The sequence below is a fragment of the Fulmarus glacialis genome, unplaced genomic scaffold (genome assembly GCF_000690835.1).
Source record: "Fulmarus glacialis isolate BGI_N327 unplaced genomic scaffold, ASM69083v1 scaffold30723, whole genome shotgun sequence".
Lineage (NCBI taxonomy): Eukaryota > Metazoa > Chordata > Aves > Procellariiformes > Procellariidae > Fulmarus > Fulmarus glacialis.
This window is the reverse complement of record NW_009201483.1, coordinates 363-13,529: the sequence shown is the minus strand read 5'-3', so window position 1 is coordinate 13,529 and position 13,167 is coordinate 363. Positions and strand designations below refer to the sequence as shown.

Sequence of the window (13,167 nt, the reverse complement as noted above, 5' to 3'; positions counted from 1 at the left end):
GGGCGAAGCGTCGCCGATGGTAGAGCCATCTTCTGTAGCCAAATAAAATCCTTCGCATCACCTCGTATTTGTGGATGCGTTCGGGTTGTAATGCGTTGACCCTGTAGCTCTTTGCAGCTTCCCTCCCTGCAGCCGTGCGGGCTGGTTTAAGGGTGGAGCTGGGAGAAGAGCCCTTGTGTTTCAGAAGCGGACTGGTTCAGGTTGCAAACGCTGGCTGCTCAAATCCCCGTGTTTATGTGATTCTCGGCTTTTTTTTTAAGGGGCTATGCTTTTTGGGAGGGATTTAACCTTAAAGTTTGAGGAGGAAGGGCCAGCACTTGGCTCCAGTTGAGTCTCAGTCCTTCGCGCGGAGCTGCTCCAGCTGTCACCTGAAAAGGACTCACAGCGACGAGCTCAACACGTCGGTGCGTTCCCTGTGCGCCTGCTGTTCACCGCTGTTGGCAGAAGTTTACTGAGCCAGTTAGAGCTTGGCCCCACCCAGTTACTTCCCTGCTAAGAGCGACCTGAGCCAGTTTGGTGCCTTCAGATACAGGAAAAAGCTGGAAATACTTCACCTGTGCCACTGTTAATTTTGAAACAACCTCAGAGTTTAAATGACTCGAGTTTACTGGCTTGCTGTGCCCTCTAGAGGACACTGTACTTCTTTTTTTTCCACTAACATGGAAATTGTATTTTAAAAGCTGGCTTTTGCAGTGTTTGCGGCTGGTTTTGCAGTATCCAAAATACCGTTTGACCTGCTCTGAGCATTTACTGAAGGTGTGTGTTTCGCAGAGCTTATCGGGGTACACAGCTTTTCAGTGCTGTTACTCAGTGTGAATATCCTTTGCATCACTGAATAAGATAATAAGGATTAATTTCTGTTAATCATTGAATTCCTAATAAATGTGGCGTATCAGTTAGGTCTAGAAGTTGTTGTTTAGGCTGAGAAGTAATTGCCTGATATTTAAAAGTACAAAGCTCATATGCCACATCTCTTATTTGTGACTAATACAAACCACGCTTAAGTATTTGCTTCATCGTGTTTGATACAAATTCTTTATGCGTTTTGTTTAATGCATAACTGTAAGCCAGAAGGTTCTCACTGTAACTTTACTGTTCCTGCTTCTGGCTTTTGGTTACAAGAAAAACAAAACAATTACTTGTGTTACGTTCTCCTAAGATTCTTGCTGTTGGCCCTTTCTCAAGCACTGTCATTTCCTGGGCAGTGCAGAAGACTTTGCTGTCCCGTTCCTGTGAAGCTCCTGCTAAACCTCTCAGCAATCAGATGACGCAAACCTTGCTCTGAAATACTTCGTAGTTTGAAATCCCAAATCCTGGTACCAAAGGTGATCTGGCAGTTACCAGTTTGTGCAGCAGAGGAGAGGCACTGGCGTCTGTTATCACATCACGTCATCTCTGTCCCTTTTGGTTCACGTAGTTTAAGATTCTGTTCTCATATGATAATTGTAGGTGATGGAACTGAGAGGTGATTTATTGTCAGGAATTCAGGTGGAAGGTGCAGCCATCACTCAAGTAACTGAGCGTTCAAGCCAAATAAAGAGTTAAAATCAATGTAAGCCTGGACGTGTTTCAGTGGTTTTCGATGAAGTTGCGTGGATGTGTCCGTCTGTGTTGAGACTGTTACAGGTTTCCGCTGTTAGTAGTGGAAGAGAATTTTGTAGTGTTGGTGTAGAGAGAAAATAATGCCGTAAAGTACTTAAACCTAGGTAAGTGAATAGGTGTGAATTGTTTGTGTTGGGTTTCCTTCAGATTCAGTAACTTGGGTGGGGAAAAGTAAAAACTTACAAGTATTTGCATTAGGAAAGGAAGAAGAAAAGGGGATATGGATTTGCCTTTCAGCACATCAAAGAGAAGCAGCAAGTGACCTGTTTGTCCCTGGATTAGGGGTGGGATGTGGTCTTCCCCTGGTGCAAGCAGAGCCCTGGAAAGCCGCTGTGTCTTCTAAGGGGGGTGAAGTGGCTGATGGAAAAGCTTCTAATTTGAAGGAATTCACCATTGCTATGTGTTGTGGCTGCATCTTGCTGCAGCTTTTATACTGGGAAGCTTAATTATCCACGAGGAGAATAGAAATTGATTGAACTTGTCCATGTTTATTCAGAATTGAGAGATTCAGGATTAATCTGGCAGGAGGTTGTAAATAATGTTACTTTGCAGCATGAAGTCGTTGTTTGCTTGTTTTTGTTAACTCGTTCTCTGTATTTTTCTTTTGATTTGCAGTGAAATAAAGAGAGAAAAGAGAGTCCCCTCACCAGATGTTATAGTGTTATCTGACAATGAACCTTCTAGCCCTAGAATGAATGGTTTAACAAAAATAGCATTAAAAGAGACCAACACAGAGGCACTCATGGTGAGTCTTCTTGTCTTGACACACTTTAAGCTGTGCCATCTAGGAAGAAGAAAACATACCACTTGCTTCTACAGAGGCACCTGCGATCACAGGGTCAGGTGGATATGGGTTTTATAAAGATGGATTTGCAAGCAGGGAATCTTGAAGCTGTTAAAAGCTGATGTCTTTTTTTTTTTCCAGGCTTTTACCTCCTTGATTTTCATATGCTTCGAAAGTGCACCTTTTTCAGAATTGGCTTTTTAGTGGGCACAATGTCGCTTGTTCAGCATGGCATAACACGGGTTTTTTTGTCTGACTCTTCATTTGACTTTGTTTACTTGTTTTGCTAGTGAAAATATCTCAAACTTTTTTTTGCCTTTGAGTTCTTTCTCTGTACTCAGTTTGTGTGCATATATTGCAGGCATGTCAGTAATATTAAGACATACATGACAATTATAATGCTGTAAGTTCTTGTTGTAACTTGTATGGTATCTATCTTTTCCCTCTCCCCCCTTCCTGTTTTCCCATCCTCTATTGCCTTACCTGGCCCTGCAGAAAAGCAGTCCAGAGGAGCGTGAGAGAATGATTAAACAACTAAAAGAAGAGTTACGGTTAGAAGAAGCAAAGCTTGTTTTATTGAAAAAGTTACGGCAAAGTCAAATCCAGAAGGAGACCACTACTCAGACGGTATTTATTTTCTTACAGATGCTTATCATCTCATCTTTTGAAATGGAGGGGGGAAAATAGAAATAACCGTGGCAGTTACCATAGCCTTTGGAACATAAGATAGCTTTCAAATAAAGCATATCTCATTTTTCATAAAATCTTTATGAAGTTTATAGTGGCTTATCGTGTTAACCATTCCTTTTTGTGGAATTCCTTTTTCTGTCTTGCCAAGACCAAACGACAAGACAGTGTATCCTATCAACTGTATTCAAAAGCTGAAGACCGTTTTGTTAAAACTCAGGTGCATTTATGAATGTAATATACTTCCAATTATTAAACGCTCCGTCCAGTCCTTAATGCTGCGTAGAGGTTGCTGAAATACATTTGGAGGAGATTCTTGCATGTGACAGATGTGCTGACAGGGAGAGTTAAAGCGTTTGAACCCCAGGCTCTGGGAGCTGGCAGCCGAGGGCTGCGTTTTGTGCTGCGTGGCAGAAGCCCAGGTCTGGATTCCAGGTCTTACCAGGTGAAGTAAGTCTGTGGTTAGCTGCACGCTTTCATCATCCAAGAATCCAGGCAGCCCCTGGAAGGAATGGTTCAGCCCTCCCACCCTGAACTCCCTTCCCTTCCTCCTCTTTTCTCCCCACCCCTCATCTCACAAAACCATGCACGATTTCCAGAGTGCTGGGAGAAGTACTGTTTTCATCAGAAACTGAACCCAGAAAAACGTCTACCTTTTTGTCAGAGCGGTTGCCCGGTCTGCTCGCTATGTGTGCCGTTCATGCTGGCACTGAAGGGTAGAGGTGGCGGGTGGCAGGAGAAGAGCAGAGGAGGTTGGGAGGTGAGGGGGCGTGCGAACACCCCACGCGCTGCTATCAAGGCACAGGCTAAATTTCAAGTATCTGTAACAATGGCAACTAAACGATTTTATTTTACAGCGTGATGCTGACTTGATGGATTTTGTGATGGGGGCGATGTGTAGATTTAAGTGCACTTCACGGTGCAGATGGATGTTAATACAGCTCTCTTGGCTGGTTTTGGTTGTTTATTGGCGTCTTTCTCCCAGACTTCTGAGTGCTTCGGTAGATGGAATTAAAACTAATGCAAGTACCTGCATCACTCAACTCACTGCTGGTCGCTGACCAATGAGCTCTGGATGTTTGAACTAACTAGGGTGAAATGGCATATCCTAAACTTCTTGATAGCTGAAGTCTTTTTCCTAAACTTTTTCCTAACTCTTTTCACTTTGCGTTATGCTTGAACCTTGAATAGTTAGTGAGACTATTAGACCACTAGTGGTAATGGATAAGACTGAAGTGGGGTCTAAGCTGAGACTGCCAAAGTAGATTTCGACATTGCTCTGCTTTTGGTGTATAGACTCTCTTATTTTCCTGGTATAATTTTATCTATACTTACCTAATAATTTCTTCATTTAAATATGCATGTTGAGATGCTTGGAGGAAGAAAGGGATGGGGGAGGGGGAAAACCACAGTCTTTGAAGATTCTCTTACTGAGGCACAAGGAGGTAAACGCTTTTATTCCCTTAGCTTCTGTAATTCTGCTTACACCCTTACACTCGTCTGCTTTCTTTCTGGTTTTTCCTCTTCCAGCCTGCTGGTTCCTCTGGGAGTGCTGTGGCCACCCCTCCGCCCTTGGTGCGGGGACCGCAGAGTGTTCCTGCTGGCAAGCCGTCCCTCCAGGTCAGTGGGGTGGGCCAGGCTGCCAGGTTTAGGGCACGGAGCAGAGAAGAAGGTGCACAGTACAGGAAGGACAGTCCCATCACATTAATGCCTTGGAGTCAGGTGGAATTTTTTTTTTTAAAACTCCCGAAACCCCACTATAAGCTTTTTAAGAACAATTGGGGTGGGAGATAAAAGTAGGATGTCACATGGAGATAACTCTCATAAGCTTATTTTTCAGTGGCTGATCATCCTGATCCACTCTGCTGATAAATACATCCATACTAGTACTAACGACCTTTGGCGAAAGAGGATGCCATGGAGTTACGTCATAGAAATATTGTGGCAACCTGTTGCCGCATCCTCAAGAGACTTAATTGTGCCCTCAGTATGATTAACTGTAAGAGCTGAGTGAATCATATGATTTTTCTCTTTTGGCTTGGTGGCTGAATGGCACATGATGCTAGGAAAGATCTTGGTTCAGACTAAATTAAATAAAATGTTGGAAAGCTTTGGGGAAGGAAAAAAAAAAAAGCAGAGGCAATTGACATCTGTCAACCTAATCTTCCTCTTGAGTCTACTATCTAGTTTTGGGTTTGGATTTAAAACATGTCTGGTTATTTACTTGGGGCTAATTCGAAACAAATTTCAAAACTGCTTCAGCACAAAATGCCTTCACTTGGAAAATGGCAACTCTTCATTTCAAAATCCCCTAGAATGCTATACTCGAGGGAAGGGGTAATTTTGCTATCCATTCAGGAAACATTCACAAAACCTAAAGCAATCTGTCAGTTGGAGTAATCTCTTCCTTGAGGCAAGTTGCCTTCACTGAAGACAGCACTTTCAGAGGAACTGGACCACAAGTTAAATCTTCAGCAATCAGACAGTGAAACTTCGGTTGGACAGAGCAGAGAGCTGGGAGCTAAGAATCCAGAATTGAAGTTACTCTGTCTAACTTGCGGTGTTTGGGCAAATTAACCTAACCTCCATCTGCTTTTGCTTGACTGTAAAAACTCTACTAATTCCTGTGTGTAGGAGTTGAGTTAACATTTGGTCTTCAGTTGAAAGGCGTAACAGAAGAGGATAAAACTTCCCACCTGCCTAAATATGTACATGTGTGTACACATGGTCACTCATGAAAGTGGGAGCTTCAGTGTTTTTAAAGTCTTCATTCACAGATCATGGTCAGTTTGGGGCTTGAGTGAGGGAAGTGGCAAGACGTGTAAAGCCACATGAATAGGATGGAGAGGTTTGTTGCTCTTGAGCAGCGAGTGCTTCTCGGGCTCAATTGTGTAGCATTAGTGGTCTGCAGGAATGTAAGTGATGCATGAAACCATATCACCTTTTATAGTGTCACGAGAAACTTCAAGCATCTAATGCATCTGCAGCCCAAAAAGCATGGGCAGCAATTTTTCAAATTTCTTTAGCCTGACTCCTTTTCTTTTTCATTTTTCTGAAGCTTTCTCCTTTTCCTCTCTCTTTTTTCCTTCCCACATACATGCACATGCCCGGTCTGCTCACCTCCCGGGGTTCCTGCATCTCCAACTTCTGTTTGCCCTGTGCCTTCTCCTTGAAGACAGCAGTTTGTATTTCCCCATTCTCTTACTCCCCCCAAAATACACTTTTTTCTTTCTTTCTTTCTTTTTTTTTTTGTTTTTTGTTTTGGACACTAAGTGCACTGAAGCCAGCCCGGCCATCTCTTGTCCTACAGTATTTCCATTGGCTCAGGACAGATACTGCATCCGTCCCATCAGCCAGAGAGGAGAGCTGTGCTCGCGTGCCCCCTGCTCTTGTACTCGGGTTATGGTGTGCTTCTTTGGTGTGTCTCAGTACAGCAGTTCTTGAGCTATTGAATTTCAGCGGCGGGAGGGCAGATGAAAATGTTGTTCAGGGCTACTCTTTACCTTTTAAATTCCATGCAGGATGAGAGAGAACAATCCCCGAGTGTGTAGCCAGACTGCCATCGCGTCCTTACGTATGCCTGTATTGCTGCGTAAGATTTCACATACTGCTTTATCGGCACACTAAGCAGCAGAAGAGAGCATGCATATACATACCAGAACAAAACAATGCGAGTAAACTATTTTCTGTTTTGCAGACCTCTTCTACACGTATACCAGGCACTGTTATTCCTCCTCCCTTGGTCCGTGGAGGGCAGCAGACTTCTTCAAAATTGGGAACTCAGCAAAACACGCAGATAGTAATGCCACCTCTTGTCAGAGGAGCACAGGTAAGTATTTACGTTGTGGTAGATCCGCTCTGTTTTTCCTTGATGCATCTTAACTATTTTCTTAGTCATCTTTCTGCTTGTCTGGAGGGAACCTATGAAGTTCTTGCCGGAATTTCTTAATGTGGCTAGATGTATTGCAGCTGAAAGATCCCACATCATTTCAGTTTTGTGTATTGTGCTGTCCCATAACACTTCCAGTGAAGCATGAGAAAATCCTGTGGTGATGCAGGATACGGTCTTAACCTGCATAGCTGCTTCCCTTAGCTGTGCCAAAGCAGTTTGTTTGCCTTTATTATAAAAATTAATTTACAGGCTTCCACCTTCACCCGCTTTTTAGGAGAGCGGCAGCAGAGGAAGTGAAACACAATCCCTCGTTCTTCCATTTTTTCCTTTCATTATTCTTTCTGTCATATCAATTTCACCTTTTCAAATGCTAAAACTCACTTTTTTTCCCCCCTTCATTGTGTCTGTCTTGCCACTGAGTAAGAGCTGCTGAAATGAGATAATCGACTGGAAGTCTGAAAGTGCTGCTTTGCAGGGTCTTTATCACCTATAACAGAAAATAGTGGTGTCACTGAAGGAGTAGGAAAGCAATGTTCAATTTGATATGGTCTTCTAAAATTATGACTTCCATGGGATACCAGGAAAAAAACATTTCCTTGTTAAATGAGGATTTATTTTGCCGTGAAAGGTCTGCTTTTATCTGTTGCATAGCCAGCATTAAGGAGGAAGATAGAGATTTGGTATTTCATTTTCTTTCTGTTCTGATTATGGAGAAAAACTCATTCTGAGAAATAGCTTTCCTAATGCCTTTAAAATGAAACAGGCTTAACTATACATTTTGAAAGAAATTTGACTTGGAAACTTAGATTTTTTTTTTTTTTAATTTTTTTTTTTTTTGGCACAGCTGTTTTGGCTGTAATGTGATGGCCTCACATACGAGCATCTCTTCACGTTATGTTCTACTTGTTTCATTTTGACAGAGGGAGAGGGAAAAACCATCACATTTTGACACGGATGTTAATTATCACGCTTTCTTTGCGTTCCCTGCGTTGCCTCATTTCCACTGTCTCATTTCATCCCATTCGACTCCCACCACTTACTTCCTACTATCTAATCCTCCCCATTGTTCATGGCACCATTGCATCAGCCCATTTCTGTGTCTTCCCAGCAAATCCACAACATCCGACAGCACTCCAGCACGGGGCCGCCTCCGCTGCTGCTGGCTCCGCGGGCATCGGTCCCCAGTGTACAAATTCAGGGGCAGCGAATTATCCAGCAGGGTCTGATCCGTGTCGCCAACGTCCCCAACACCAGCCTGCTTGTCAATATTCCGCAGGTGAGTTCTGTAAGATATTTTGTGCCAAACATAACATTTATCTCGGAGGAACAGATAAATGGTTTTAATTACTGATTGTCCGGTTACTGTATCTCATTGGTGTGGCCTGCTGTCATCTAACTGATGTGGTTGCTTATTACTACAGCTGTCCTGCTCCTTGTTCTTCCCATGCAGTCCCTTTCGCTGTTCACATTCACTTTCTGTACATAGGAATGAAGAAAAACATTACGGAGTATTGGGAAGAAATACATATTTCAGTGCACGGAATTTTGTGCCTCATTTCACATTTGGTATTTCAATATGAAGCTGTCCATAAGAATTTTTTTTTTTTCCTCTCTTCCTTAAGAAGCATAAATAGATGAGTGTTCTGGTAAACAGAGCTCAAAATGGGTTAGCACTCCTATTTGAAACACCAAGAAATACTGAAACAGCAACTTAACATCTGATATTGGCATACAAGTGCTGTAGATAAAGGAAACAATTTCAAGTCAGCGCTTTGACAAAATCATAAGGAAAAGGACTCCTTTTTGTTTTTTTTTCTTTAGAATTTCTAAAACTGCCTTATAAAAAAAAGATGAGTAGAGAAAAATAAAGTTCTCAGAAAAAGAATTAGAGCGCTAGATGACAGGTACAGTGTTGAGTGAATGTATGTATTGTGGTCTGTTTGGTCACCTACAAAAATAAGACTGAGAGGCAGGCGGTTTGGTCTGGTCCCAAGCAGCCAGCCTTCATCGCACACAAACAGCTCTGCGCAGCGGAGCCAGCGCTGCTTGCCTCCCTCTCGATGCAGAGGAGCGCGTGGCTCGAAAGCGCCGAACCATCTGGCACTTGTCACTAAGCTGTGTTGTGTTTCCTCTCAGGCTTCACCAACTTCAATCAAAGGTACAACCGTGACATCCGCTCAGGCTAATGCTACTACGACCAGCGCCGCTTCCATCGTCAACTCCAACGACTCGCCGGCCAGCCGGCAAGCCGCCGCCAAGCTCGCCTTGCGGAAGCAGCTGGAGAAGACGCTGTTGGAGATCCCTCCTCCCAAGCCGCCTGCGCCAGAGATGAACTTCCTGCCAAGTGCAGCTAATAACGAATTTATTTACTTAGTCGGGTTGGAAGAAGTTGTGCAGAATTTGCTGGAAACTCAAGGTGAGATAGCGTTAAAAATGTTCCTCAAAGGCGAAGAGAGAAACTTTCCCATCTGGATTTTATCTCAATAGCAGCAGCAATGAGTTTCAGGCATCGCAGGATTAAATTGTCATACTCTGTCAAATCTAGAATTCACTTCTTTTAATACTTTTCAAACTGTTTTAACTGTAAAATTCTGAAATTTCACAATGCTATGACTTCTCATAGGCTAGACACTGATTGTAAAGATTTCTCTAAAATGCATCCAGTTCTCCCCAGAGCTGTTCGCTTCCTATCAGCCACTTGTTTGTCCATCACCCCTAAATTCTCTAACCGGTATCTAAAGAAGTATCTGCTGGATACCTACACACTCACTGAAGTAAAAAGTTTAAAGATTTAGTAATGCAAAAGGCTTCAGACTGAGGAGAGTTAAGGGTGGAGGGTTTGCTTTGGGGTTTTGTTTTGTTGGTTTTTATGCTGGAATATTCTTGAGGTTTCTCAAGTATTACTCATTCATAGAAGCCACAGATGGAGCTGAGCTAAGCTGGTTGTGTTCTCCAGGTAAAGTTTCGGTCGCTGTATCATCTCGCGAGCCCTATATGTGTGCTCAGTGTAAGACTGACTTCACCTGCCGTTGGAGGGAAGAGAAGAACGGAACCATTATGTGTGAAACCTGCATGACGTCAAATCAGAAAAAGGCCTTGAAAGCTGAGCACACTAACCGACTGAAGGCTGCTTTCGTAAAAGCACTGCAGCAAGAGCAGGAGATTGAGCAAAGGATACTGCAACAGACTGCGTCTCCCGTACAGACCAAGTCAGACCCTATAGTGCAGCACCACTCGCTCAAGCAGGTAAGGCTCCGTCCAACAGAAGCCAGATCTCGGTGATGATGGGGCAAGGGTCCTGCGGCTCCAAGCACAAGTGTTTGGTGTGCAAGCATGAAACTGATGCATGAACTCGCAATATTTTAAGCTCCACGGTGTGTGTGTTTGAGTTTAAGCTTAAAACCAGACTGGTTAAAGTGGTTTTTGTCATGTGGGGACCTGATACTTAAATTATGTTCTGAAGAGCAGAAGAGAGTGGTATTTTTCTGCAGAGTCATTGTAATTATCCAGGGTGTTTAACTCATATCCTGCAAAGTCTGTTCCTGAATTTTTTTAGGAAGTACCGAATGGAAAAAGGTGCTCTGGTGCCAAATACACAAGAGTAAATTGACCCAAGACAGAAAAAAGAAAAATTGGCTTGAGCCAGGAACACATAATGTTGCTTGTGAAGTTTTAAGGTGATGGTAGCAGCCATCCATGACAGGGACTGGATCTCACACACCTTTTAGTTGGAGGAAGACAGAAGCTGCTTAAGTGCTGCTTTGAGTCGAAGTCATCAAGGTACAGGTTATTTAGGACAGGGAAGTAGAATGCTGCCTGTGTATGGAGATGCTTACACAGCACATTTTTTGCTGCTTTGCAGTTTAGTATAACTCCTCATCCCTTACAGGTGCTTTCAGAAGTAGAAAGCTGATTCTTACTTTGTTGTAGAGATGTCTTGGAAGTTTTCAGCCCTGAAACTACTGTAATGCAAGCCAAGAAAGGAGAGAGGGGCAGTAAAGATTCATCAAGGCTATTATACTTGAGAGACAGCAAACCGCTATGCCTGTCTTACCATTTGCTCTCTTGCCAGACTTCTAGCCAGATGTCTCGAGGTCCTCCTGGAGCTCCGCGAGGAGTGTTGCATGCATTTAGCCAGTCACCCAAGTTGCAGAATGCATCGTCTGCAGCAGCACTTGGGAGTAGGCCAGGTAAGCATGCTGAGAGACCTGTCAGCAAGGGCAGCGCTGCCGCCTGGAAGAAGACTCCCATCAATACAGGTAGATTTTTCTCTAAAGTTTCTTTTCTTTGTACTTACTAGCTGCACTCTGTCCAACAATCATAGTTCTTTGGGTAAGGATGCTTTCTCTTTGACACTTCCTGCATGAAAGCCCGACGGTACCGAGGCTTTGCTCGTAGTATTGTTGTTGGCACTTGCTTTTGGTGTGGTTTATGCTCATCAAAAGGGGCATTCAGGTGGTGCTACCAAATAGAAACTACCGCTTTACACATTTATAAACAGACTAAATAGATGTAATGTCAAACTGTTCATCGTTGAGTCCGTATGCACAGCCAGAACCGCGTTGCAGGAGTTTGTCATTTGTTTCTGGGAGTTTAATTCAGTCGTTTCGTTTTGACTCGTGTTTTCTCCTTGCTGAAAGCAACATGCAGTAAATGGATGTTTTTGCTCTAGGTAAGGCTACAGTGCACACTTCGGGCATTCCTCAGGATTTGAAATAACTAAACCTGTTGCTTTGAATAAATGGAAATTATAAATTCTAATCTTCTTTTTATATGTAAGAATCTGACTTGAGAAGAGTAATTTGTTTTCTTAAATGACAATTAGGATCTCCAGGAAGGAAACACTGTAGCAACTAGCTCTTTTGTGATCTACTTTCTTGCCCAGTATTAAATGGATTTCTTTTGATCTTTTATTCCTGACAGCTTTATTTGTCATTTAAAATGTAATTTCATTGCAGAGAGCTCTAGCCTGCTCAAATCTTCGTTTCTGGTACAAGATCTTGCTCCTGTTTGTTCGGATGATTTTGGAAGCTTTCATCTTCTGAAGGTGTCTGACCTTCATGGCCAATAGTGCCCCATGCTTACTTAGATAATCTGTTTTCATGTGGGTGAAATAAAAGTAGTGTGTTTTTGCCACTATTTTGTCTCATGTTTTTATCATACTGTGACATTTGTTCTCTCTTCTCTTTTCTATCTCGCCAGGTGGGGCTTTACCTTTTGTTAATCCTAGTTTAGCTGTGCACAAGTCGTCTTCAGCAGTAGACCGCCAGCGTGAATATCTCCTGGATATGATTCCCCCACGGTCCATCCCACAGTCCGCCACGTGGAAATAATGCAGAGGAATGCCCAAGAGGAAGACTTTTCCTGTTTCTGCCATCCTTTTATACCACATTACAGTGGAATCTGCTTTAATCCCAGCTGGATATGCCCCAGGCTTTATAGGATGCAAGAAGACCACTCCTCATCCCATCGAGTGCTGCTGTCCCTGCTATGAGAAGATGACGCCACGTGGGTGGGAAAGACTTAAGCTCATTTGGTTATCAGATTCGTATGATTGACTGATGATGAAGGCTGTCAGGGAAGGGGAAGAATTCTGGTTGGTTTTTTTTTTTTTGGCTTTATGTATTTAGTTTGGATATTTTTTTGTCACCAGCACAAAAGGAGGACTAAATGACTCTCTGCCTTCGGTTTCTTTATTAATAACCACCCATTCACCAGGAACATGGTGTTCGTTCACGATTGAGCATGGATGTCAGTTCAAGGAGAGAGGAATTTCAACCCAATCTTGCAGATGCATTTAGTGAGCCAAGTTCATGTTTGCTTTTCTTCCCTGCCCCTCCTCCAGCCAGGAAGGCAGTCTACAGATTATAATGTTTCAAAATCTTCTGATGATGAGCTAATGATAAATAAGTGCAAACTCAAATTCCAGTTGAGTATGGTTTTTTTCTAAGGGACTGGCTGCCACCAAAACTTGTCTGGTAGGTGGGAACCAGTGCAGGAGTCTCTCACTTTTGTTGGATTCTGTTTTGAATAGACTTTGAACTGTTGGTAGTCTAAAATCTAATTTACTGAATAGACAAACAGCTTTGTTCAGTCTTTCTAATTCAGCGAAGAGCAGTTGGGCCTTTCATATGTTCCCAGAGACTTAAAAGTGAAACTGTTTTTGATTATTTTCTTTTTGGAGGGTTATTTTTTGTTGTTG

General features: G+C 42.9%; 1 protein-coding gene across 1 annotated transcript in view; it reads left to right on the top strand.

Annotated features, from left to right (window-relative positions):
• The window catches only part of GATAD2A (GATA zinc finger domain containing 2A), a 21,821-nt gene extending 8,750 nt beyond the window's left edge, over positions 1–13,071 (top strand). Inside the window, 9 exon segments of the mRNA XM_009573968.1 lie at positions 2,218–2,347; positions 2,882–3,013; positions 4,604–4,693; positions 6,771–6,902; positions 8,074–8,241; positions 9,102–9,381; positions 9,922–10,283; positions 11,038–11,224; positions 12,168–13,071. Of these exon segments, the coding sequence (XP_009572263.1) occupies positions 2,218–2,347; positions 2,882–3,013; positions 4,604–4,693; positions 6,771–6,902; positions 8,074–8,241; positions 9,102–9,381; positions 9,922–10,283; positions 11,038–11,224; positions 12,168–12,298 (1,612 nt within the window). The 3' untranslated portion in view covers positions 12,299–13,071.
• Positions 13,072–13,167: the final 96 nt, after the last annotated feature.